Source organism: Cervus elaphus, chromosome 2, assembly GCF_910594005.1.
Source record: "Cervus elaphus chromosome 2, mCerEla1.1, whole genome shotgun sequence".
NCBI classification, from domain to species: Eukaryota; Metazoa; Chordata; class Mammalia; order Artiodactyla; family Cervidae; genus Cervus; species Cervus elaphus.
The window spans coordinates 23,955,391-23,982,557 of record NC_057816.1 but is presented as its reverse complement, the minus strand read 5'-3'; the positions used below and the strand labels follow the sequence as shown (position 1 = coordinate 23,982,557).

At 41.7% G+C, this 27,167-nt stretch overlaps 1 protein-coding gene and 1 pseudogene across 2 annotated transcripts; one reads left to right on the top strand and one right to left on the bottom strand.

The window, feature by feature from the left end:
- Positions 1-10,455: 10,455 nt before the first annotated feature.
- On the top strand, positions 10,456-14,280 carry LOC122675646 (serum amyloid A protein-like). 2 transcript variants are annotated; one of them, XM_043874635.1, is made up of 4 exons: positions 10,456-10,581; positions 11,140-11,231; positions 13,470-13,608; positions 13,998-14,280. In XM_043874635.1, exons 2-4 carry the CDS (start codon positions 11,141-11,143, stop codon positions 14,161-14,163), a joined length of 396 nt encoding a protein of 131 aa, XP_043730570.1. In that variant the 5' UTR covers positions 10,456-10,581; position 11,140; the 3' UTR covers positions 14,164-14,280. The 2 variants fall into 2 exon arrangements, with proteins under 2 accessions (XP_043730570.1, XP_043730560.1); XM_043874625.1 differs by lacking the exon at positions 10,456-10,581 and adding an exon at positions 10,898-11,062.
- Positions 14,281-22,607: 8,327 nt separating this feature from the next.
- Positions 22,608-23,554, bottom strand: LOC122705542 (annotated as a pseudogene).
- Between the last annotated feature and the right edge of the window lie 3,613 nt (positions 23,555-27,167).

Below are 27,167 nucleotides of genomic sequence, written 5' to 3'. Positions count from 1 at the left end.
CACTTACTAGGAGAGTTCTTTTAAACTTAGACATAGATTTTAATCTTACATCACTCTTGTGTGTAAACAAAAAGAAAAGTATACACAAAATTAACCCTAGAACAATGACAACCTTTTCATTAGTGCTTTCTAGTTATTGGGAAATGTAAGACATGTACTAATTTCAGAAATGTATAACCAAGAGATGTGCATCTTAGAAGTGATGTAATATGAGATTTCAATTTAAACCTATCCAAGTTCTTTCTCTCTCTCTTCTCTTTATATAAATATATACATGTATAGGTAGATATAGAGAAGGGGAACACTCATTCTCTCTCTCTCTCTCTCTCTACACACACACACACACACACACACACACACAGGGAATCACCCTGACCCAGGAATCAAACTCATGTTTCCTGTATCTCTTGCATTGCAGGCAATACCTTACCCACTGAGCCATCAGGGAAGCCCTGTATATATAAAGTGTGTGTGTGTGTGTGTGTTTGCGTGCGTGCATGCACGTGCATACATGTATATATGACTTTCCCAGGTGATGCATTGGTAAAGAATCTGCCTACTAATGCAGAAGAAGCCTGAAGTAGGAAATGGCAACCTATTCCAGTATTCTTGCCTGGAGTCACAAAAAGTCAGACAAGACTGAGCACACACACACACACACACACATATGCAAATATGTGTACACATATACACACACATATATATAATTATTGAGCTATTATTAATCACCAAGTGCAATGGTGGTGCTCCTGAGGTGAAGTCCAGCTTCGCACCACCCCTCAGCCATGAGGGACCTTCCCAGAGAGGAGCAGGTTATCCACAATGGGTTCTGATGATGTGCACATTCCAAGGTCCCTCCCTAGCTGAGATGTCACCTCACCTGGCCCATCACTGCCTTTCCTCGAACCTCACTGGTCTTTCCAGCAGATTCTAGTGGACCCCCCAGAGTGACCAGGGGCCTCTTCTCTTCCTGCAGAGATAGCAGATGGGAAAAGGCTCACCCCATCTCCTTCCTAGTCACAGTCCACCACTGCCTTTTCAACTCTACTAGCATGGGTGCTCCATCTTTAGAAACTTTCAGAATATTCACAGCTCCTACACATGGAAACTCTCTCAAGAACTCACCACACTGCCCTCTGCTTGGATAGGGGCATCAGAATGAGCTGGTAGTGTCTGCAGCGAGCATGCACCCAGCTGAGAGATGGACAGGCATTTTTGTTTCTTCTTGGCACCCTGAATCAATTTCCAGAAATCACCTGCCTCCACAAATACCGCACTTCCAGGGAGACTGGTAACCCTGCCGTCTCCCCTCCCCTCCTCGGGCATCTCCTACGTGGACCAGAGGTGGGATGGTGGAGAGGGAGGTGTTGACTGTGGGGGCCAGCGCTGCTGCCTCTTCCTCAGCTTTGGGAGCTTACGAGGTCTGGCGCTGCTTCCTGGATGCCCTCTCTAGGGGATGGGGTACTCGGAGCCACTGTGTCCTCAGCTCTGGGTGATGGAAAAGCAGCAGCACTCAACAGCCTGTTTTCACACCCGGGTGCCAAGGGAGCTCTTGCACAATTCTCTAGTTTCCCAGGTTCACTTTTCGAAATCTGTAATTATGGGAAAGAGGAGCCAGGCCCTCTCTGAGAACAGTGTGTTCAGTTTACACACACATTTATCACCTGTGGAGTCCTGTCAAACCACACTGTGTGAAACATGTTTGCAAAATCTCCTGTGAGTGACTCACTCGTATGTTTCCTGAAAGAATTGGGCAAATGAACAAGAACTCAGGCTGGCCAGGGTGCCTGGCTCCTGAACCATCCCACCTGGAAGGAGCCAGTGCACTGAGCCCTTCCTTTCCTCTCTGCAGGTGGACTTAGGACTGTCCAAAACAGTCTCACGTGGAGTCTGCAAAACCTCACTTCACCCTTCCAGTAAAGATGCCTACAGAACTCCTTCATCCTGCTGTTCACTCTTCAACTCCCCCTTCATGCTCCCCCAGCGCGTGGCAGGAGCTGGGCCAGGCCCTGGGGATCTGAGGCACACAAGCCCAGTCCTCTCACGTGAGGAGCATTCCACTGGAGAGTTATGATTAAGCTAATCAGTATTTAAGAGAATTGAATTAAAATATATCATACATTTATTTACGTGCCATAACACGCAGTGTGAGCTCTATGACCTGAGGCTAAGAATCCCAAGGCTCCATCCTCACAGACTAGATCTGAATTTCCGCTTTGCCACTGTGACAGGTAAGGGTAGTAACATGCAAACATTATCATGGTAAGCTGTGAAATGAAAAAGCAGAACATAAAATGATAGTATTATACCACCCTGTTCTCGTTTATGTGTTCACATGTCTGCATCCACTTAGATAATAGACTGGAAACATGAAGTTTCTACAGAGGTTCTTCTTGGCCCTCCCCTTCTCGTCCAGGCTCAGGAAATTAGTATGGTTTTTATTTTTGTCTTTATACTTATTTATATTGTTCTATTTTCCCCGCTGAAGATGTTCGATCAGTGAGATTCATCAAGCCTGGCTGTGTCCAGGCTTTTCCTAGGCACTGAGTATGGTGGTAGAGAAAACCAACAACTTACTCCCTGTCCTCACTGGCAGGAGATAAGGAAAAACAGCAAATGTCTATTTACACTATAGTGTACATATATATGCTTCTCTGTCTACATATACACACCCCCAACAACATCACTAAATGTGCAAACACATACATACACATAAATAATGCACATGAATTAATAAAGATTATGATAAGATAAAAGTTGACAAATGTGTCAGAATCACAAGTAAAAATTTGTAATGGAAAAGAATAGGAAAAGGACGTCAGTAGTTTCTTGTTCCATATTCCATCTGTTAATAATCCTATTGTGACCTTTTATTTTCCATATGATTTCTTTTTCTCTCAGGACTGCACCTCTTTTAGGGTTAAACACTGTGGTTTTAGCAGTTGGCCTGGGAAACTACAGACCCTACTAATCTCTGGAGAAAGGATTTTCCCCAAGATAAGAAATAGAAAATGTTCCATCTCTCCTGCAACTGTAAGAATAGCAAATAGAACAAAACCTGTATCAACAAAGGTTGTTTCTAACAAAGGAGTTTTTTTTTTTTTAATGACAACAAAAGAGACACCAGAGACAGTCACGATGTCCTGTGACAGCAACCCTCTAATATTTTATTTATAATTTAGATATTAATTTATGTCTTTGAAGCAAAATTCTTTTCTGATGGAAGCTGTTAGACTGGAAAAGTGGATAGCTGGTTCATGCCAAGGCAAGAGCCCAGAGCTATAGAAATCCTCACCATTGCTGTAGGGTGTGTGAGCTGGGCTGCCCCCCTGGACCGCAGAATAACACTTCGTTGTGAAACTAAGGGTGTGCAACCAGCCCTGTCCCTATTTTGATATACATGGCACAACGCAGGTATTATTTGTATTGCTCTGACATTTAAAACATGACTGCTTGTTGGTTTATTTTTCTGGTTACTAATGATTTGTGCATCTCTTTGTGAGCTTATTTCTTATTGCATGTTGTCCATAAACTATTTTTTTTTCTAACACTTTATCCATTTTTCTATTGGGGCTACCATCTTTTCCTTACTGACTCAGAAGTTCCTTGTATTTTGGAAATATTAATCCCTTGCCATATTTTAAATATCATCTTTTCCCATTCTCTATCTAGAACTATGTTCTTATTGTTGATGTAATCAAATTCACCACTTCCTAATTTTGGGTTTGTGCCTTTGAAATTTAAGAATTCCTACACCATCTCTAGATTACAAATATATTATTTGATATTATTTTTTATTAACTTTACAGTTTATCTTGCATTTACACATTTAACACTTCTGAAGTCGACTTTTGTATGTGTATTAGGTAAGGGCCTAATTTTCTAGGCAAGAATACTGGAGTGGGTTGCCATTCCCTTCTCCAGGGGATCTTCCCAACCCAGGGATTGAACCTGGGTTTCCTGTATTGCAGGCAGATTCTTTATTGTCCGAGCCATCAGGGAAGCCCTGTTAGGTAAGGGCCCAGCTTTATTTTTCTCTTTCCAAAACTATCAAATCATCCTATGTTTAATGATTTGTAATGTCTTCTTGATCATATACTATACATGTGGTCCTAGCTCTGCACTCTCTATTCTTTCCCATTGGTCATGTGTCTTTAGTTGAGCAAATACTATTTTTGTTACTGTATTTTGCTGTTTATCTTAACTCCTGGTACATTAAGTTCCTCATCTTAATACCTTCTTTTTTTGAGGCTGACTTTTTTATGCATTGACTTTTCTTTCTTTCTTTTTTTACTTTTTTTTTCCACTTATTTTTATTAGTTGGAGGCTAATTACTTTACAATATTGTAGTGGTTTTTGCCATATATTGACATGAATCAGCCATGGATTTACATGTGTTACCCATCCCTATCCCCCCTCCCACCTCCCTCCCCATCCCATCCCTCTGGGTCTTCCCAGTGCACCAGCCCAGAGCACTTGTCTCATGCATCCAACCTGGGCTGGTGATCTGTTTCACCCTTGATAGTATATTTGTTTCAGTGCTGTTCTCTCTGAACATCCCACCCTCACCTTCTCCCACAGAGTCCAAAAGTCTGTTCTGTACATCTGTGTCTCTTTTTCTGTTTTGCATATAGGGTTATCATTACCGTCTTTTTAAATACCATAGATATGTGTTAGTATACTGTATTGGTCTTTATCTTTCTGGCTTACTTCACTCTGTACAATGGGCTCCAGTTTCATCCATCTCAATAGAACTGATTCAAATGAATTCTTTTTGATGGCTGAGTAATATTCCATGGTGTATATGTACCACAGCTTCCTTATCCATTCATCTGCATTTGGGGACTTTTATTTCTATATGTGAATTTTAGAATAATAATCTTCTGTTCCAGAAAAATTCAACTGAAATTTTCAGTATTACATGTGTGGATTAATCTGGGATCGAATTAACATCCTTAATGTTAAGTCATCCCATCAGTGAGCTAGAAACTTCTTTCCACATTTGAATCATCTTTCAAGGTGTCTGTTAGAGTTCTGACACCTTCTCCATTGGAGTTCTGTGAATTACTGGTGAAAGTAATTGCTAGGAATTTTATAGCTTTGCTGTTACTATGAATAGTTTATTATTTTGGTCATGCTTTCTATTTGCGTATTTCTACTATAGAAAAACCTGTTGGTTTTTGGATCAAGTGTGGGCCATCTTATTAAATTTACCTATTAATTGGAGTAATTTGTTGATATTGAGGTTTGGGGAGCTGATGATTACAGTAATGAAAATGATGACAGTTTTATCTCTGCCTTTCCAATTCTTATATCTCTTCTTTCTTTTTATTTTCTATGCCTTGGCCAGGGCTTCCAGAACTGTGTTAGACAATAGTGGTGACAGTGGGCATTCTTTGCTCATTCCTGATTCTTCAAGTGATGGGCTAAAAGTTTTTCCATTATAAAATCTGTTAATGTTATGAAATTAATTTAATTTTAATATTATTTCATCTTAATTTTATAGAACTAAGAAAGTTTCCTTTGAAATGTAATTTTCTAAATGATTTTTCTCTTCCTTTTAAAAAATTCTTCTTATTGTTGATTTATAATGTTATGTTAGTTTCTATATGCAGCAAAGTATATCAATTAGATGTATATCCACTATTTTTTACATTCTTTCCCCATATAGGTCATTGCAGAGTATTAAGAAGAGTTCCCTCTGCTATATGGGTAGGTCCTTATTTATCTATTTTATATATAGTATTATGTGTTTGTCAATCCCAGTCTCCCAATTTATTCCTCCTCACCCCCTGCTTTATCTCCTGGTAACTACAAGGTTTTTTCTCTACATCTGTGACTCTATCTTAAAGGAGTTTTTAAAAGAAACATAACTTCAGCTTTATTAAACTCTCCTTTTTTGATCAATCAAGCTAATATTATTTTTCTCCTTTAGGCTAATAATGTGATGAATTACATTAATTGTAGTCATAATGTTGACCAATTCTTGCATTTCAAGAGGAAACCTCATTCAGTTATGAGGAATTTTTAATGCTCATATTTGGTTTGGTAACACTATGCTCTGTTTTGAATTGCTTGCACCTTTAGAGGTGAAATGGGACTATTGTTTTCTTGTATTGCCCATCTTTCACTTTAGAATCAAGTTACTCTACTTTTTTAAAATGAGCGGTATATCTTTACTCTTGATTAGTTTTCTACACCAACCTGTGTAACATACTCTTAACTGTCCCCTGAGATTTTAGCAGACTCTCCTGGAAAACCAGTGGCCTTAGTAGGGGATACCGGGGAGAAGAGATCTGTGACAGCCACTTTTGCTTATTTAATAATTAACTAACTTCCTAAAGACATCTATGTCTCTTTGCAACAAGAGTAACAACAAAAAGGTGCTTACTCAAAGTTTGAGGCTGTTCCTTCTAATCCTTGCTAGTCTAAATTAGCAAATGATGTGCCACTGTGAGTTGATGAAATGGAGATCTGAAGCTCCATATTAAGTTTAACTTTGAACTGGGAAAGAGGAATTCAGATTAGTCTCACTCACTTGGGTCTGTGTGGAGAGTCTACCTCTGCGAACTGGTTTTAACCAGCTCAGAATAATGCTGCTGAACAGCATTTATGCTGAGAAACACTAGAGTCACTGCAAAGGGTTTCATGTTGTGTTGAGTTGTAGCTATTGTTGGTGTTGACTGTTGCGGCTTCTGCCAGAAGTCGCTGGGTGTACACGCATGAACTGTGGGTGTTGTCTTACCTGTGAGTTGCCAGCAGTTTGCTGAGAGGAGAAACGTGGTGGATCTGGTCTCAGATGGTTGTTTCCAGGTTGGGAGTGACTGGCGTCAGATTTGTGTGCGATTCTAGGAAGTCGGTCTTTCCTTATGACACCAGCAGTCAGTGGAGGCTGTTTTCCTACACGCCTGGACCAGGGCAGAGTGAGGAGCCCCCCCAGAGCAGAGATGACCCCCTCCTAGCAGGTCACCTCAGAATCAGGGTCGGCTGCCCTCTACCAGAAAAACAGAGATCCTCAGGAAGCTCAGCGCAGATGTGCAGTGTATCCTTCTTCTGGTGTGTCGATTCCACGCTCATGTGTCTTTTCTTTTTTTGAGAAAAAATAAAAACATGCAGCCACATAATCAACAAGGTACACGGCATTAATAATTTCTTCAGTGCTATTTTCTTTTAATCTCCCTGGTGAACTGAAGGATGAAGAGGAGGGAAGCCAGCCTTTCTGGTCCTAGAGCTGTGCCTCTTTTCCTTTTGGTAAACTGGGAACTTCACAGGCCTCTCTCTCTCTCTCTCTCTCTGGGTGCTATCTAGTAGAATTCCAGGGTTTGGCTTTAGAGAAACTACATGTCCTCCCAACTGCTGGTGAAAGAAGCGCTACCAGTGTGAGGAGAGACTATCCTCTCTCTCCTGAAGCTGCAACAAATACAGGTGTTTTTCCTATATCATAAACTTTGGGACCTAGGCCTCAGGTGTTATTCATGATCGGGGTGTCCTATGGGGTTTTGTTTTTTGTTGCAAAGCTTTGGTGTTCTTCTCTTCCACTTAATTATAACAGAAAATGAAGGTCTCTTAAACCTCTCAGAAGTCTTGTCACACATGGCTATTAGGGGAGGGGTACCTTCTAATTTATTATATAAACCAGGTCTCTTCCAAAAATAAAACAATTTGCTAATTGTCACTCACTGTTAACTATTAATCGGAGACAACAGACACTCACAGAGACCATCTCTGCAAACCAGGACACAACTTCACATGGAGACTCCTGGGAAATCCCTTTAAGGCCTGAAGATTCTGAAATCGCCATGACAGGGTGGTTTTCTTTTGCGGGACAAACAAGTGAAAAGAACTGACTGCCCCTGTTGTCTATTGTTCTAAGCATGGGCCTGCAAGGATCTGGGTGCTCCTTCCAGGAAGACTGAGTGCCTTAAGTAACAAGGAAGAGATCTTGCAATGCCTGACTTGGTGTCTAGAAATTGTTTGCTTTGTCTCTAATGATTTTATCAAAGAAGAAATGACTGGAATGATGCAAGAGAGTGGGAAGTGGAATTCCAGTATCAAATGGCCCCAAACAGAGGCAAAGAGTTGCAAAATAATGTGATCACTGGCCCATGATTTCTGCCCCGAGGAAGGCAGAAGGGAAGTGGACATCACAACCCCCTTCTTTGGAGCAGCCCCAGGGCATGTTCAGGGCCGATGACTATAGACGGTTGACAACATCCCCTCTCCCCACCATGTCTACTCCTGGGACCAAGTCAGCTAAGCCAGCTCAGGGACCTAGATCACCCCAACCTCAGGGAACCCCAACTTTCCCAAGGAGTGTAAGTTCTGTTGAGAATATTTAAATATTGCTTAGCTTTGCCTTGGATAAAAACCAAACAGACAGAGAAATCCTTTAGATAGTTATCTGCCCTACATGTTCACCTCATTACACCTACAGGAAATAAAACATGTCCCAGACCCAGAAAGAGGCATCATCCGGGCTTAGAGGTTAAAGCATCTGCCTGCAATGCGGAAACCTGGGTTGGATCCCTGGGTTGGGAAGATCCCCTGGAGAAGGAAATGGCAACCCACTCTGGTATTCTTGCCTGGAGAATCCCATGGACGAGGGAGCCTGGTGGGCTATAGTCCATGGGGTTGCAAAGAGTCGGACACGACTGAGCGACTTCACTTTCACTTTCAATCTAAGACAGGGCTTCCCAGGTGGCTCAGTGGTAAAGAATCTGCCTGCAATGCAGGAGACATGGGTTCGATCCTGGGTCAGGAAGATCCCCTGGAGAAGGAAATGTCCACCCACTCCTGTACTCTTCCCTGGAAACTCCCACAGACAGAGGAGCCTGAGGGGCTACAGCCCGTGGAGTCACTGAAGAGTCCGACACGGACTTGGTTACTAAGCAACAACAAGTCTAAGACCGTGGTTCCCAGACCACAGGGTCATCCTCACCTGCTGTGCTTCCTCCCGGGCCAGTGCTCTTCCTTCTAGTGTCCTGCTCATATTTCCCTGAGTTTTGTAACAGACTGGCAATTCTTCGCCCTCCTTCTCGGGATTACTACTTGAGCACAAGCCCCATGTCCTTCTAGACTCTAGTTTACTATCTCCCCTTGTCTCAGTTCGCCTCAGAACGTCTCAGTTCTCTGTGATTTGCTTGCATCTGTCTTGGAGATCTGTGCCTGTGTCTCCAATGCACGGCTCACATTCCTGTTCTCCTGTGAACACTCCAGAGAAGAATCCTGAGGTGGGGCTCCTGGGATGGGCCTCACTTGCCCTCCTGCCGTCCTCAGGCTTCCAACCCAGGGTCCCACCATCAGGAAGAGCAGTTCCATGTCCTCTGGGTCCCCACCCTCTCTGAATTATCACACACGCATCATCCCTTCTCCTCTGGGAAATCCAGTGACCTTTGAAATTTCCCTTTGGGATGAAGAGGCAGAGATGGGGCAAGGAGTTCATCAGAGACGCCATCCCTGTGAGAGCACCTGCGTGAAATTTCCTCCCAAGATTATCTTCCTGAACTCACAGAATAAAGCCCAGTCCTGCTTTTCTGATTGAAACAGCTATTCCCTGACATCATACTCTCCAGCATTCTTGTGATAAATCAGCTTTCTCTGTAACCGTCCTGAACCATCTATGCTGATAATTTAACAGACATCTGGACTTTTCCTGTTCATTTTCATGGTGTCATTTCTATACAGTATCACAGGAGATTTCTACACTATAGTTCATCCTTCCCGGGATTACAATGACCTCTCAATATGACCTACTGTTATGACCATCAACAGCATCTGATCATGAATACACTTGAAGCTGGAAGACTCCCTTTTCCAGTGCTGAATCCACCCCATGTGGGTGCTGGAAGTTTGATTTTCCTGAATTTCTGTCTCCTTCCTTTCCTGCTGCTGTACCCTGAGGTCCCAGCTTCACCCTGAGCTGTTCCTTGTAATGGACCCTTCTGCTGGTCCATTTGCCCCGTATGCTCACATTCTTTACTCAACTCTCTTTTTCTAATGTTAATCTTTGGAATTCCCAAGTGGCTCAGGTGGTAAAGAATCCACTTGCCGTGCAAGAGACCCAGGTTGGTTCAATCCCTGGGTCAGGAAGCTCCCCTGGAGAAGGCAATGGCTACGCAATCCAGTATTCTTGGCTGGAGAATCCCATGGAGAGAGAGCCTGGTGGGTTACAGTCCATGGGGTCCCAAAGAGTCGGATACAACTGAGCACCTAAGCACACACACCCTTCACAGCAAATGTCAGAACACTACTGTTGCGGGTGAAAACACATTTGCCACTGGAATGAGACTTGAAATGGAAAGAAAAGGTCCAATATGCCACATTCTGAAAACTGCCAGATTACACAATCTAGGAAAATTAGATGTGAGTGAAGAATAACACTGCTGTTTTCAATGCTGTGTTCTGGTCAGGAGGGATTTCCCAAAGTTTCTTCCCTTCTCTCTTTTTTTTTTTGCTTCCACCCCGTTTCTCATTTGCTCCACTGGCCAAGTGTCCGTATATAAAGCACCGGCCCGTCTCCCAGGCAGGCAGCACAGGCAGCGCAGCTTCACCAGGAGCCTCAGCAGGAGGGCACGGCCAAGGGTGAGGAGCTAGAACTCTCCAACACTTTTCCTCTTCGGAGACTTTCTCTTCACCAGCATTCTTGTGCTGCAGCCCAGCTCTCTGCTTCCTTCCTGAATCTACTATTCATTCTGACCATTAGAATCCTCCAGGCATGAGCACGTCAGGGGGTAGGGCTCCCTTGTCTGCTTCTTCTGTGAAGGCGGTGATGGGGTGAGCAGGCGGCCACAGACACTGTGCCTCATCCACCTCTTCTCACATCACAGACAGGCGGCAGGAACTCACTCCTCGTGCCTCTGGGGAACCTGCAGTGCAGCTGGGTTTCTGGCTGATAGAGGATGAGGGGACTGGAAAATGGTTTATGCTAAAAGCCTGTTGCAATCCTTCACGCAGGAAATCACTGGGATTCCCAGGATTCAGTGGAAATGAGAGCTGGATCCTCTGTGTTACAACCTATCGTCTATCTATCGAGATAAAATTCAGAGAGATTTACGTTTGGAATGTAAGAGTGTATCCACATTACAACTCAGCCTCAAGACCTGTCATTTTTGATTGAGTCCACTCATCTCTCTGTTGCAGGATGAACCTTTCCACCAGCATCATTTTCTGCTTCCTGATCCTGGGTGTCAGCAGCCAGACATGGGGGACATTTCTCAAGGAAGCCGGTCAAGGTAAGGACCAAAGGATGGGCCAGGGGAGGCTGTGTCTGCTTCCCCAGGATTCACCTGAGCAGAGGACACATCCCCACAGGGCAAAGGCCATCAGTGGGCAAAAAGGAGCTTGGTTTGCATGGTAGCACTTCCCGAGGCTGTTCTGGCAGCTTTGCACTCTTTTCGGGGATCCCCAAGCCCGAGGTTATATAAAGTTTGAGCCCCAACTTTCCCCACGAGTGAGGAAGACATCTGGGGCGCGGGTTGCATGTTCCCAAAATACCAGCAAGTCTCTGCTGCCCCCTCGTGGGCAACTAGAGATGGCTCATCTCCAAGTCTCCTGTAGCCAAGAGGTGGATGCAACCACTGAATACTTTTAACTTAAAATACCTGATTTTTTAGTAGCTGGTCAGGACTGTCTAAGAGCTTTACGTGCAGGAATCTACTCGTTTTCCTCTTCAAGGTTTAATCCTTGAGTCCTGCAATGTGGGGACCGTTATCCCTTATCAGAGAACCTGCTGCCCCAAGAGATTAAGGGCAGAGCAGGATTGAACCCAGCATCCTGAGACCTTGCTGTTAACCTCGGCCCTTCTACTGCCTCCCAGACAAGAGTACACGTGGAGAGTGAGGGGTCTGTGAACACGCGTCCTGCTCATTATCTGAGTAGATGGCAGAGAGTGGGGGTTGGTGCCTCTGGAAGGAAACCGGATAGAGTTCCCCTCCACATAGTAAATGGGAGCATGAGTTTTCTTGATGATGGTTCTGCTGAGGCTGAGACCCGGTGAGAATCCTATAGCAAGAGACATAGACCTCACTAGCCAGAGCAAACTGGCCATAATTTATTTCCCAAAACTATTTGGTGTTCTTATTTTTCCGTGATAATTGCTGAATAATTGTTTTAAGAGTTTGTTCTTAATTCTATCTAAATTCACACAGGCCCAGATAAAAGTATCTTTTCATCTCCTCGGTCAGTGTTGTTCAAGGGGCACTCCAGGATGACTTGCATGAGAATCACCCCTGGTCTGGGTGCTTTGGGGAACGCAGGGGTCTGGGTCCACACACAGTCCCTTTCCTGAACCACAATCCCTGGGGCTCTCTGCAAATCTGTCCATTATTAAGCACCCCAGTTGATTTTGCACACAATAAATATTGAGAATCACTACCTGGTTTTGTACCCAAGGGACAAATATGTCGTGCATTTGGAAGCACTTCTTAAGCAACTCTAGACTCCAGGGAACTATTTAAATCTGTAATTCAGGGTGAATAGCTATACCAAAAATATCATAGCCCTCAACAAAACTATTTTTCTGAACAATGGAAATAGCTAATACCTAAAATAAAGATAAGTTATCTCACAGAGATATTACAGAAACTATGATTATAATCCATGTTATATTTTCCTCTTTTCCCTAATGCGCTTATCTTTTAAACCTTTGCCATTTCATTCTACCTAGGTTGGGTTCTCTGCCCATGCCTCTCTGATCTTCATTCTACTTTATTTATTTATTTTTTTTGCCCTACTCTTCTAAGGACCAGCGAGGTGATGGTATTAGTGAGCACCTACAATGTTCTCTAAACTCAACCTGTATTTCCTCAGTTCTTCTGCTTAACCACCCTGAGGGAGGCATTACTCCTCCATTTTACTGGAGAGGACACTGAACTTTAGAGCTGGTGGTTCAGTTGCCCCTTTTCTGCATCTGATTACCCTGTTTCATCAAAGCCCTCTTAGAGAGCTCACCTTTACCACCTGCTGATTTAATTCTGATGGTTGCCCATGTGCAAACATGCCCTCAGTATTCAGATGTACTCAGGCCCGAGTTAGTCACCAGGGCTGGATTTCTCCCCTTGACCAGGCTGGGAGTATCCTATATACACAGCTTTTCTCATATCGTCCTTCTTCTCAAGCTCTGGTCAGAGCCTTTCCTGCATCTTTCCAGGTGGAGCTTCATTGTATAAGCAAACATCCCTTAAAGAAAGAGCATCGACCTCTTCTTCACACACATCACACACCTCCAGAAACAAAGTTCCAACAGACTTAGAATGAAACCAAACAGAATAAAACTTGCACCAAGTGTGATACTCACAACTTCAGACAGGAAAGTAAGTGAGAAGTAAAGAAGTATTCATTTCAAGCCAATATAATAATCTCCAAGGGCTTAGTCAAAGGTTGAAACCTGGATTCAGTGGCAGGAAATTATTTATTTCTGTCTTTCACCAAAACACAATCAGTTTCATCTCATCATTTTCTTTTCCTCCCAGGGGCTAAAGACATGTGGAGAGCCTACAGAGACATGAAGGAAGCCAACTACAAAGGTGCAGACAAGTATTTCCACGCCCGCGGAAACTATGACGCTGCCCAAAGGGGACCAGGGGGTGCCTGGGCTGCTAAAGTGATCAGGTACCAGGGTCCCTGGGGATGCAGGGATGGGTGGGCAGAGCTTTGCTGCCTTGGACAACCTGGAGGGGCCGAGCCCTGGAGAACTTTCCTGTAGGGCTGTGGGCCCCCTCCTCTTGCCCACCCTCCTGCTCTGTGCCCAGTGTGAGGTCTGGGTGTCTGAGGAGCAGAGCGAGGCTGGTGGGCCAGGCGACTCTCCACCCTCCCGCTCTGGGTGTGTTCACGTAGCACAGGGCTGAGGTGGGCTGAGCCCGGGGAGCCTCAGGGTTGTAGCCCCTCTTTCCTGGGCTCCTCTCAGAGTCACTGATCCCTTGGAAAGAGGAGAGATGGGGAGGGTGGGGCTGGGGCTCATAGTCCTGGATTAATCCCCTCCCTGCCCTCTTCCTTTCCAGTAACGCCAGAGAGAATATTCAGGGAATCACAGACCCTCTGCTTAAGGGCATGACCAGGGACCAGGTACGGGAGGACTCGAAGGCCGACCAGTTTGCCAACGAATGGGGCCGGAGCGGCAAAGACCCCAACCACTTCAGACCTCCTGGCCTGCCTGACAAGTACTGAGCTGCCTCTCTCTCTGCTCAGGAGACAGGACTGTGATTCCCAAGGGCAGGGACACTGAGCTAGAGCGTTCTCTGCCCACAGAAGGCAGCAGATCTAATAAATGCTTAAGAGATGGCATACTGAGGCTGTGTGTCCTTCCTGGTATGAGGACAGCCTGTTGGTTCCAGGGCTGATGGCAGGACAGCCACGTGAAGCTCAGCCTGTGCCTGTGTGTGTGTTTCCGGGACACACCCTCAGCATCATTCAGGACAGACCCCCTGTCCAGCCTTCCCCCAATCAGACCCGCTCCCTCTCCAGGCCCCTCTGGTTCCCCCGGGGCCGTTTCCAGGCCCTTCTCAGTCCAGGCCTTCTCCCTCCCTGCAGTTGTGTCCTGCCACCTCTTCTGTCCCCGGGCCAATCCCCTAGCTTGTCCTCGGTGCTCTCTGTGAGGGGTCAGGGACACAGTCACAGGAGGACTGGATGCTGGAATCGTGCCTCAGAAACTGCCACCTTGCCCTTCTAGTAGCAGCACCTGCAAGTCCAACTATGAACCAGTTTCTGTCTGTGCATCCAGAACCGCCTCCTGTGCTCCTTCCCCTCACTCTAGTTTCCTTGCCTTATACAAGTTCCCAGGAACGACCATGTCAAGAAGTGGAGGAATAGTGACAACATCAAAATTCAGAGCCAGGAGGCTTTCTTTGCATTGGATATGATTCATGTCCTTGAGAGGAAGTCATTTTCCCCTTCTGGTCCTTTCTCAATGCAGGGAAGCCAGCAGCAGTTACTTCTTATTGAGGAAAACAGTGTCTCTTATGGCAGGGGTTTATGTATGTTAGAGCACAGAAATTACGAGTGACTCTGTGAATCATATCAATACTAAATATGGGAACACACACATACACATAAAAAATGCACATGAATTACAGAGAGTATGATAAAATAAAAATTGGTAAATGTGGCAGAATCACAAGCAATATTCCAATGGAAAGTAAAAGGGAATGGGTGTAGGTAATCTTCACATTCCATGTTCCATGCGTGTTGTGGTTGTTCAGTCTGTAAGTCATGTCCGACTCTTAGGGACTCCGTGGACTGCAGCATGCCAAGCTTCTCTGTCCTTCACTATCACTTGGAGTTTGCTCACACTTGTGTCCATTGAGTCTGTGATGCCATCAACCGTCTCATCCTCTGTGGCCCCCTTGTCCTCCTGTCCTCAGTCTTTCCCAGCATCAGGGTCTTTTCCAGTGAGTCAGCTGTTCGCAGCAGGTGGCCAAAGTATGGAGCTTCAGCTTCAGCATCAGTCTTTCCAATGAATATTCAGGGTTGATTTCCTTTAGGATTGACTGGTTTGATCTCCCTTGATCAAAGGATTGATTAAAGGAGTTTGATCTGCTGTCCAAAGGACATTCCATATTCTGTCTGTAAGAGTTCCATATTCTATCTGTTAATAATCCTATTCTGACCTTTTTTTTCCTATATGATTTCTTTTACTCTCAGGACTGCATCTCTTTCAGGGTTGAACAGTGTGTTTCTAGCGCTTAGCCTTGAAGACCATAGGCCCTACTAATCTCTGGAGAAAGAAGTTTCCTCAAGATGAGAAACAGAAATGTCCAATCTCTCCTGCAGCTGCAAGAATAGCAGATAGAACAAAAACTGTATCTACAAAAGTTATTTCTAACTAGGGAGGTTTTCCTTTTTTATAACAACAACAAAAGAGATATCAGAGATTGTCACTATGTCCTGTGAGAGCAACCCTGCAATAAAATATTTAGTTTTATTAAGACATTAATCTGTGTACTTGAAGCAAAATTATTTTTTGATGAAAGTTGTTAGACTGGAAAAGCCTTCCTAAGTAACTCAGTGGTAAAGAACCCGCCTGCCAATGCAGGAGACATGGGTTCGATCCTTGGGTCAGGAAGATCCCCTGGAGAAGGAAATGGCAACCTGCTCTAGGATTCTTACCTGGGAAATCTGGTGGACAGAGGAGCCTGGCGAGCTACAGTTCATGGGATTGTGAAGGAGTCAGACACGACTGAGCCAGTAAATGGCAATAACAATGATATTAGACTGGGAAACAGAGAGCTGGCTCACACCAAGGCAAGGGCCAGGAAGTGGGCTGGGCTGCACTCCGGAGAGTAGTGTGACACTTCTCTGTGAAACTCAGACAGCACACCCCAGCGCTGTTCCACCTTTGATACACATGGCATGGTGCAGGTGCCATTTTTTTCTGGTCTAATGCATGTAATGTAACTGCTTATCTGCATTTTTCTGGTTGCTAATGATTTGTGCATCTCAATAAGCAAGCTTGTTACTTATTGTGTGTTGTCTGTAAACTATTTTTTCTACCCCTTCACCCATTTTTCTACTGAGGTTGTTGTCTTTTCCTTAATGACTCATATACTCCTTGTTTATTTGAAATATTAATTCCTTGCCATATTTTAGACATTGTCTTTTCCCGTTCTTTATTTGAAAATAGATTATTAATTTTCATAAAATTCGCCATCTTCTGCCTTATGTTTTGTGCTTTTGAAGTTTTATTTAAGAGTGTTCCCCCACCTCTGGATCACAAATATATACGTTGATACTCTTTTCTGTGAACTTTATAGTTTTACCCTCACATTTACATATTTAACACTTCTATAATAGAGTTGATATTTATATGTAAATTAGGTAAGGATTCAGTTTTTTCTTTTTCCAAAGCTAATAAACAAACCATCCTGTCTTCAATGATTTGTGATGTCTCCTTTATCACATACTAACATCTGACACATGTGGCCCTAACTCTGTGCTGTCTGTTAAGTCCCATTGGTCAGAATGGGAATATCCTTTACCTTTTCATCATTACATCGAAGTCCGATAGCACATTGAACCAATGTTCACAGTCCCAGCAAATCTTCTTCACCAGGTTGTTTCACTTCGGCTGGTGCAAACTGACTCGTCTTCTGCTGGGTTTTGTTCCAAGAGACCTTGGTTCTCCTGTCACTCAGATTGGTATCATCTCCTTTGCCTCATACCATGTTAATCAGCACTAGTACTGAAGGTATTATGCATTTCCTCCCATTGAAAATCTTATCGAAGTTGGTATAAATTGAGTGAATCCATCATGGTTCTTTTAGAAGTTTGAGGAGTTGGTAGAACATCAAGGTTACCTAACATCTTACAGTGATAAAGTAAATAGTAGATATTCCATCCATTGTCACCCTTTTCATGCCACTTAAAAAGTTTATTTATTTATTAATGTTTGACTGCACTGGGTCTCCAACGCTGCTCTCAGGCTTTCTCTAGTTGCAGCAAGAGGGGGCTCCTCTTCCGTGCCACGCTTAGGCTTCCCATAGCAGTGGCTTCTCTTGCAGAGCACAGGCTTTAGGCTCTCGGACTTCAGTAGTTATGGTGCAAGGGCTTAGTTGCCCCAAGGCATGTGGAATCTTTCTGGACAAGGGATCAACCTGGGTTGCCTGCTTTGGCAGGCGGACTTCCAACCACTGTACCACCAGCGTGGTACGTTTTAAGTTAACCAAGACCTAGACAGTCTTCTCTTGATGGATGTCTAATTTTAACTTTTCATTTGTGAGGCTAACTTCTTCCCAATGGTGATACTTTGCAGGCTGTATTATTGGAAATATATTGGAAATAATACAGTCCTAGATTACTGTAAAAAAATTGAACTGTGTATCAACACAATAACTGTCACATATTTTCTGCAATGCAAGAAAAGGGAAATGGCCACTAAAGAATATTCCATTTAGGTTTTTTCAGAACACCTTCCTCAAGTTCTGTTTTCTAATTCATAATTTCAAGAATAAAAACATTCAATTCCTTGAACATTTAATCACATTAATAATTTAAAAATAACTGGGCTCTTAAGATGCAGAAATTTTCAAGGATTTGTAATCGGTCATTATGAAGGGGTCTCAATAATAATTTTTTTTTCAGAATTTTTTCTCTTGAATTGTAAATAAGAGTTATTAGATGTAACTCTTGCTCCAGGGAATACCTGAATTTGATTATCCTTCTAATATATATTTTATGTTGTGTGAAAATTATGTTTATTATTTTTTCTATACTATAAATTAACACAAGATTCCAAAATTTTAAAAGCTCCAAAAATTTAAAAGCTCTTAAAAAAGGAAAATTACTGTATTAGACAATGTTCTTCAGAGTAACAGAACCAATGGGGTGTGCACGTGTGTATGTATGTATATATTTATTATATGATGATTTGTTTTATATATAGATTTGTTATATATATATATATATTTGTTACACACACACATATTTATTTGTTATGAAGAATTGGCTCATATGATTATGGAGGTTAAGTTTCAATTCTGCCATTTGCAAGCTGGAGACCCAGGAAAGTTGGTGCTGTAATTCTAGACCAAGTCTGAAGACCTGAGGATCTGAGAGCCAATAGCATAAATCCCATTCCAAGGGCAAGAGAAGGCTGATGGAGAACTGTGTTACTCTTGACAAACCCCAAAATAAATTATTTGGCACATTTTGCTACAGTCCTTGAGAATCCTTGTGATCTTATGGGACAGATGATCATGTTTTTTACAACTGGGTTGGGAGGAAGGAATATGTGAGAATTAGCTGGTAAGTGGAAGGGTCAATTAATTCATTACATAACACAGTGGTTCTCTGGTTGAATGCTCTTTATCCATAGTTGGAGGGATATAATTTATCTAGCAAGTGGATACTGTTTAAAATCTCTACAGGTCAGGCTATTTTGGTATATTTTTTCCTTCCATCTCTGATACTGAAAAACAATAGTTTGAAACATCTAATTACAGGCGAGTATAAGAAGAGTGAAGAATTTTCTAGCTGTCCCCAAATTTGGGACAAGTAGTTCCCATTTTCCAAGTAACTTAACTAATTAGAATCACTGTATCATCACACTGATTAAACAAATATCATTACCTGCAATTATAACAATGTTGGTAATAATAATAATCAACAAAAAAGTGCAACATGAAAAAAAAAGAAAAAAAAAGTGCAACAGTATATTTACACTATTTTTAAGAGTTTATGAAGTCGTTGTGCTTTCAGTTTCAAGGCTGGTCCAACCCCAGGCCAGCCCTACTGAATTAGGTTTAAATTACCTTATTTGTTGAAGACTTTCTTTGCTATGTTAATGGTCTCAGTATGGGACTTTTGAGTAACATGGGAATTCATTAAAAAGTTAAAACAGTGAAACGTGCCAACTATATTTATTGTCACCTAACAATGATTTTTTTTTGGTTGCAAAATCATTGTATTTTAATAACAATTCAGGTTAAATAATGGCAATGGATTTACTAGTGAATTAGGATATAAGCAGAGTTACAAAAATTGTTCTTCAACCTTTATTCAGCTATCTTTTACCTGTATTTACCTTTGGTTTTTCTGATTTAACACTTCAGTTAAAATAGCATTATATAAAATTAATTTTCATTTTGCATATAAATTAATTTTTTCAAAAGCATAAATATAGTCCATTGGAAATGATGAATCAATTAGAGGGTAATCAAAAATTTACAGATAAGGTTTCTCTCAAATATTGGTCAATATGAATTTATAAAATTTTACCTAACCATGATTTAAGTAGAAACAAACATAACTGTTACAATAAGAATTTTCCAGATATTTTGCTGCTTTTCACTAATCTTTCATATCCTGGGGCTTGTAAATCTTTCTGGTTTCAAGTGATGAAAGACAGAGAGTTTAGAAGTTAGTATTGGCTTAAAAAAAATCCTGTTCTTTACTTTTACATCCGTGTATTATTAGCACTAGCAATTTAACATTGGTGGAGTGGGTAGCCATTCCCTTCTCCGGGGAATCTTTCCGATCAAGGGATTGAATCTGGGTCTACTGCATTGCAGGCAAATTCTTTACCATCTGAGCCACTAGGGAAGCCCTGGTAAGTAGAATAATGGCACCTAAAGGTAATGCCTGTTCAATATCCAGAATCTATGAGTACGCTTGTCCCTTGGTATTCGAAGGTGGTCAGGTCCAGGATCCTCGTATAAAATAGCATAGTTGTTTTTATTGTGGTCTGACTCTTTTGTGACCCCCATTGACTGTAGTCTACCAGGCTCTCTGTCCATGGGGTTTCTCAGTCAAGAATACTGGAGTGGGTTGCCATTTTCTTCTCCAGGGGATCTTCCCCACCCAGGAATTGAACCTGTGTCTCTTTTGTGTCCTGCATTGGCAGGCAGATTCTCTACTGCTGAGCCAACAGGGAAGCCACCATATATAAAATGGCTTAGTATTTGCCTAAAAACCTGCGCACATCCTCCTGAAGCTTTACATCATCTCTAGATCACCTATAACACCTAATAATGTAAATGGTATTCAAATAGTTGCCAGCATGTGGTAAGTTTAAATTTTGGTTTTTGGTATTTTCTGGAATTTAATTTTTTTCGAATACTTTTGATTGATGGTGGGTGGAATCAGTAGATGCGGAACCCATGGAGGTGGAGGGTCACTTGTATGCTAGTTTTGTTGCAAAAGGGACTTTACAGAAGTAACTCAGGATGTGGACTTTGTGTTGGTGACATTATTGTGAATTATTTGCCTGGGCTCAGTCCAGTCAAATGAGTCCTTAAAAAGGAAGAACGTTTTCCAGCTGAGTCAGAGAGGAGATGGAAGAGGAAGGAGCAGAGATCTGACACATCAGAGAGAGGCTTGCCCCCCATGTTGTTGGCTTTGAAGGTGGAGGAAGAGGGGGCATGAGTCAAGGACTGCAGTACCTTCTGGAAACTAGGACTGGTCCTTGGCTGATAGCTGGCAGCAGCAGCATACTAGGGCCTTGGTCCTAAACTTCAAGAACAACCCAAAATAAGAAGGAAATGGATTTTTCTCTAGGGCTCCTAGATAGGAATGCAGTCTGCAGATGTTAGTTTGGTGAGACCCTGTATTGGACTTCTGAGTTGCAGAACTCTAAGATAGTCAATTTGTATTTTTTTAGCTGCTAATTTTGTTATGGCGTCAATAGGACACAAATGTAGTAGCTTTCAAAACCCCATTTTAATTAATGTCTGAGTATGAATACAGAGCAGAAAATTATGTTACTGCTTCATTCCTGATGATTCTGTTCTATTTTTGTGGGATGAACCCAGACTCTCGGCAGTGAAAGTGCAGCGTCCTAACCACTGGACCACCAGGAAATGTCCCTTTCTATCTTCTTGTGATCTGTAAACATTTGTCCACTGCTCTACCTTTTGACAGACAATATTCTTTCTTTTTGGATATTGTTCTTTCATAATATTCTGAATCCATTTTGAAGACAGTACTTTCTCTTCCTGCTCTCCCATGACAGATTCTCTGCCAATTCTTAAGGTCTTCATCTTTGTCTGTGTAGCTGGAAGATTCATGACCACATTGGTAATGACTTAATTTTGATCTCTGAGATGCCTCTTGTCTTCTCCCTCTTCCTAAACTCTCTCTCTTTTTAAATTTATTTTTTATCTTTTTGGCTATTCCATGCAGGATGCAGGATCTTAGTTCCCTGACCAGGGACTGAACCCTTGTCCCCTGCTTTGGGAGCACAGAGTTTTAACCACTGGACTGCTCAGAAAGCCCCTTAGGCTCTCTTTTTAGATGCTTGTCCCCATTGTACCTGTATATATACATATAAATATATATATTTTTTCAAAATTAGTGATCTAGTTGGGGAAAGACACTTAATCTCAGTGAATCTCAATTTTCTCCTCTGTAAAATGGAGATAAAAACATCAGCTTCTTAAGAATTCCCTGGCAGTCCAGTAGTTAGGACTCCATGCTTTCACTGTCAAGAGTTCAATTCCTGGTTATGGAACCCAGAGCCCACAAGCTGAGGTGGCGCGTGGCCAAAAAAGAAAAAAAAATCTGCTTCTCAAGGTTGTTAAGAGGGTTAAATGTATATACTTAATTACATGTACAAACACAAGTTTATGTTAACCCCTTTCCCTGTTTTTGTATTTTTGTTGTTGTTGTTTTTTTTTGTATTATTATTTACAGTATTTGGCTGTTAGGGATGATTCCCATCATCTTGTAAATTCTTAAAACACTCAGAAGATTCACTTTTAGTTACATGTAGTTGCATGACTTAGATTATCTCTGTTAATCCTACTTTATCTAAAAAAAAGAAAAAGTACAAACCATATTGCCCATTCCACAGATGAGAAACTAAGATCAGAGAGGTTACTTGTTACCTGACAAAAAAGTGATAGAATCAGGCTTAAAATTCAGGTTTTCTGACTCTAGTTCAGTATTTTTCTTTATTTCATTCAGTTCTGTGTGTGAGATGGTCCAATTAAGGTTCAGACCATGTTATTTTCTTGATGTCTGACTTGTCTGCTCTGGACCTTGACTGTAATACTTTGCATCAGATGAGGCACAAAACTTTTTCATTTCTTCTCACATATTTTTGATTTTATGGTCTTCAAGCATGCCTTACTCCATATTCTGTCCAAGAGTTGGAAATGCCATTCTTAGCAAGCAACCTTTCAAGGTTTCCTGTGCAATAAGGACACAATTTTGTTGATTGCATCTCTCAAAACTTCCTTTACCTTTTCATTCCTTAGACTATAAATGAAGGGGTTCAGGAGAGGGGTCCCCATTATGGTGAGGACAGCAGTCACTTTATCAAATTCCAGGGAATGACTCTGGCTTGGTCTCACATACATGAAGATGTTGCTCCCGTAGGCAATAGACACAACAGTGATGTGAGAAGCGCAGGTGGAGAAGGCTTTCTGACGCCCTTGGGCCGAGGGGATGCGCAGGATGGTAGAGATGATGTAGGTGTAGGACACGTGGTGATCACCAGCGAGGTCAGGAGGATGAGAGAAGACAAAAGGAAGCTTATCATCTCAAGCAGATGAGTGTCTATGCAGGCCACCTGCAGCAGAGGGGCAATATCACAGAAGAAGTGATTAATCTCCTTCTGGCAGAAGGGCAGCTTGGACAGCAGAATAACCGGGCAGAGCACGGACAGGAAGGCCCCCACCCAGCAGCCCAGAACCAGCAGGAGGCACACCCTGCTGTTCATGATGACGGTGTAGCGCAGGGGGTTACAGATGGCCACATAGCGGTCAAAGGACATCACCACCAGCAGGATGAACTCCACTGTCCCCAGGAAGAAGAAGAAGTATGTTTGGCTGATGCAGCCTGCAAGGGATATAGTCTTCCTGTCCTTGAGGAGAAAGGATAACAGTTTTGGTGTAACTGAGCTAGTGAATAAAATGTCCAAAAACGACAAATTACTGAGGAAGAAGTACATTGGGGTTTGGAGGCGATTATCAGCCCATATTAGGGAAATGATGACACCATTTCCTGTTAGAGTGAGCATGTAAGTAAACAAGAGGACGACAAAGAGGAAAATCTGAAGCTTTTGGCGAGCAGGGAAGGCGGTCAGGATAAATTCAGTCACTGTGGTCTGATTCTGCACATCCATTGAGTGCAGAGCAAGGTGGGCAGCATGCCTCTGAAAAAAAAATAACAGAATATAAAGATGAAAGTCAGATTAAATAGGCTTTAAACCCCCAATAGCATCGAGAAGATGCAGTAGAAAGAGCTCTGAATGGAGAGTCAAGAGTGATTTGTTTCCATCCTGTCTCTGACCCTAATAAATGTAGGATCTTGGATAAATGACACGTGTTCTCCACACAGTCTTGCCATATTTAAAATTTTTGGTTGATGGAAATTATCTTCATAGTTCCATAAAGCTTGGTGACCTTTTAATTCTTTTTTTATACAATGCTTCTTTTCTACTTCCCTCTTCCTGACCTACTGTTTTCCAAGCTAAGTTCTGAGCATAAGAGGAGAAACCTACCTGAGAATCCAGTCAATCAATTTGGAAAATGGAGAAAACGGAAAGCTAATAAAGCTGAGTTAGTTTTCTTGAGGTTTTTTTCAAGTTTTCAGGTATTGCTTAAATCAAAGAGCAGAGAAATGAAAATTGTGCAGTCAAATGAGAAGGAACATATTTGTTTCTATTTATACTTACCTTTGTTATATGTGTTGAGGTAATACAATATCAGGTTGGACACATATTATTTTAATTTAGTAGTAACTGAATTCTCCATAAAGTTCTGTGGTATTTATTTATTTAATGTTTTTTTGGCCTTGCTTCGAGCCTTGCAGTATCTTAGCTCCCCAACCAGGGGCTGAACCCCGACAGTGAGGGCACCGAGTCTAACCACTGGACTGTCAGGGAATTCCCCATGGTTTTTATTTTTTTAAAATTTGCTATAATCATATATGTTTTAAAATATCTACACTGTTATGGAAGTAATAATATATGTATCATATATATGTATGTATAATATACAAGGTCAATAATATATGTATCATAATTTGTGAAACCAATTTTATATATTTTGAAAAACATCTTTGGGAAAATGGTCAATGTTCTTCTCTTTTGTTCTTTGCAATGTTATGTCTATGGCTACATGGAGAATAGACATTACCCTCCCATTCTCCAAATGACTCTTAACAGGTTTCTACAAATAAGACTTCTATACCATATATTCTTTTCAGCCACTGGACGATCACATTATTAATAGTAGTTCAAAAATGGGCACAGAGAGCCTTCCTTCATGGTCCAGTGGTCTGGGAAGTAAGATCCCACATGGCTTCACATTGCAGACAAAAAGTAAAAAATAAATAAAAAGGTTGCAGATAGTGTTTGAAGCATTCAGCTTAATCTCTAGACACTGCTCCAATTTGCTGAACATCTATTGCATGCCTATAGGGTGCAGTCGACCCACTGTCCTTTGTTGTAATATTTTGTGAATAATCTTTTAGTTTCAAGTTAAAAGAAGAAACTTATGAACCCTAAGCTGGGTTCTTTCTAAGCTTAGAACCCACCTGGTTCCTCTTTAAAGGGAAGCATTTTTCCTCAGGCTCTAGCTGGGATACATAACTCTTAGCTGCTGTCTTTGTTTAAAGACATGCTTTTCTGAGCAAATTTCCATCTGAAAATTTGATTGTGACTTTTTCTGCTCCTTCATTTGCTTCTTCATTTCTGTTCAATACTTATTTATTGTACAAATCAAACAATCTGTATTATTTTAATAGTAAGAATTTAGTACTCACTTCCCTGTTTTAAATTAGGAAATGTTGGTTTTGTAGAATTATTTGACATTTCTGGGTAAGTAAATTCCTTTACAAAATGCATAATAGCTTCCATCTATTTAAGAGTGAATTTTGAATGTAATTGGATCTGAACAGCTTGACTTGCTGGTGAATTTGTAGGAGAGCTCTTTTTATGTTCTTTTTAATCCTTGGCCCTACGTCTATAAATGAGTATTGATCATCTACATATTCCTTTCTAGTCTAAATACGTCTTTTACTTCCAGTCAGGGTCCGCATCCTTTCTACTCAAGCGACTATTCTTTGGGCACAAACATCACTCATATTTTATTAAATAAATAAATCAGAATTGATGCGCTCCCCCCATACAAAAAGTTGCAGCTGCTCAGCAAAGGTAAACTCAGGAGCCTGCGTTTTCATGTATTAAATACAGATTGTATTATAACTGTACTCTCCTGGTGAGTGTCATCTTTTCTTTTGCTGTTAGTGTGGCATCCATGTAGTTCTATTAATAAATAACTGATTGCTAAAATGTTGAAGCTAGGCTTGAGAAAGGAACCCAAACACCAAGGTGCCTAATAGATCTGATCTTTCAGGGTTTAGAGACAGGGTCCCAGGAAGGAAAAAGTCTAGTATGAAAGAGAACAGTTTACAATTGCAAGATGCATTATTCCGTTTCTCTCATAATCTTCCAAATTGTTTCAAGGCAATTTGTTTCATTTTCATGTTATCAAAGTTCTCCGAAGAGTCTCACCTACTGAAATAAGGTCCTGATACCAGTAGGAACTCTTTCCATCACAAATTAATATTCACTCCTCCCCTACTGCTCCTGCACCCAGATAATAAACCTCTCAGCTGTTTACTACTGCAGGAAAGGCATAACCGTACCTGGGTGAAAAAGTATTAATGTTATTGAGGTTTGTGTGTGTGTGTGTGTGTATGTTAGTCACTCAGTTGTGTCTGACTCTTTGCGACCCCACGGACTGTAGCCCGCCAGGCTTCTCTGTCCATGGGATTCTCCATTGTCATTCCCTTCTCTAGAGGATCTTCCTGACCCAGGGATCGAACCCTGGTCTCCTTCATTGCAGATTGATTCTTTACCATTTGAACTATAGAGAAGTCCTTCATACTGAGGTTTAGTCTAATAATAACACAGAGTACACTTTATAGAGAAGTAGAAACATTTTAACTTTCCCTTTCTTTAGCCCTCCACACTTTCATCACTGAACTGGAGACTGACAGGTATCTTAACAGAATACTGTAGATATTCATGAAGATACATCTCATCTATTCTATTTATTCTTCCATTTATCTAGTAAACCATTCCACCTCCTCTATAATATCCTCTATTTTCCTTCTAGCCTATATAGCCTTTGATGGCCCTGATAGGAACCTAATTTCCCTCTGATATTGTAAAATTTGAATAATTTGATATCTTCAAAGCATTATGCCATTATTTAATAATAAAAATATGGGATGTTTGAAATCAGAGTTGCTCTTTGCCATTGTTGTCACAGGATCATATACCTTTGGGAAAAAATGGCATTGGGAACTTTCTATTTTGCCTTATTTAGGTAAAATACACTTCTCTGAGAAAAATTAAAAATGCTCTCCTCTGTAGAGTCTCTCAAATTCACAATAGTGAAAAAAAAACGCCCAAGTTTGTGTTAGCCTTTTCTATTACAAATGGTCTCTATTAGATCTCAGGATCCCATCATGTTCAGGAGAAAAGATTCTGGTCCAGGAGAAAAGATTCTGGACCATGACAACCTGTGTATCACAATTTAATTATAACCTTGACAAATGTAGGCTTTCTTTTTCTGGTCATTTTCCTTACTACCATTTTTTCTGTGGATCCTGAAAATTTGCATAAAATTGCACATTTCAAGAATTTGGCCATAGGAAAAAGATGGAGAGTATAGTAGGTCTTAGAATCAGAGAACCTGTGTTGTATTTCTTGTTTGGCCACTTAG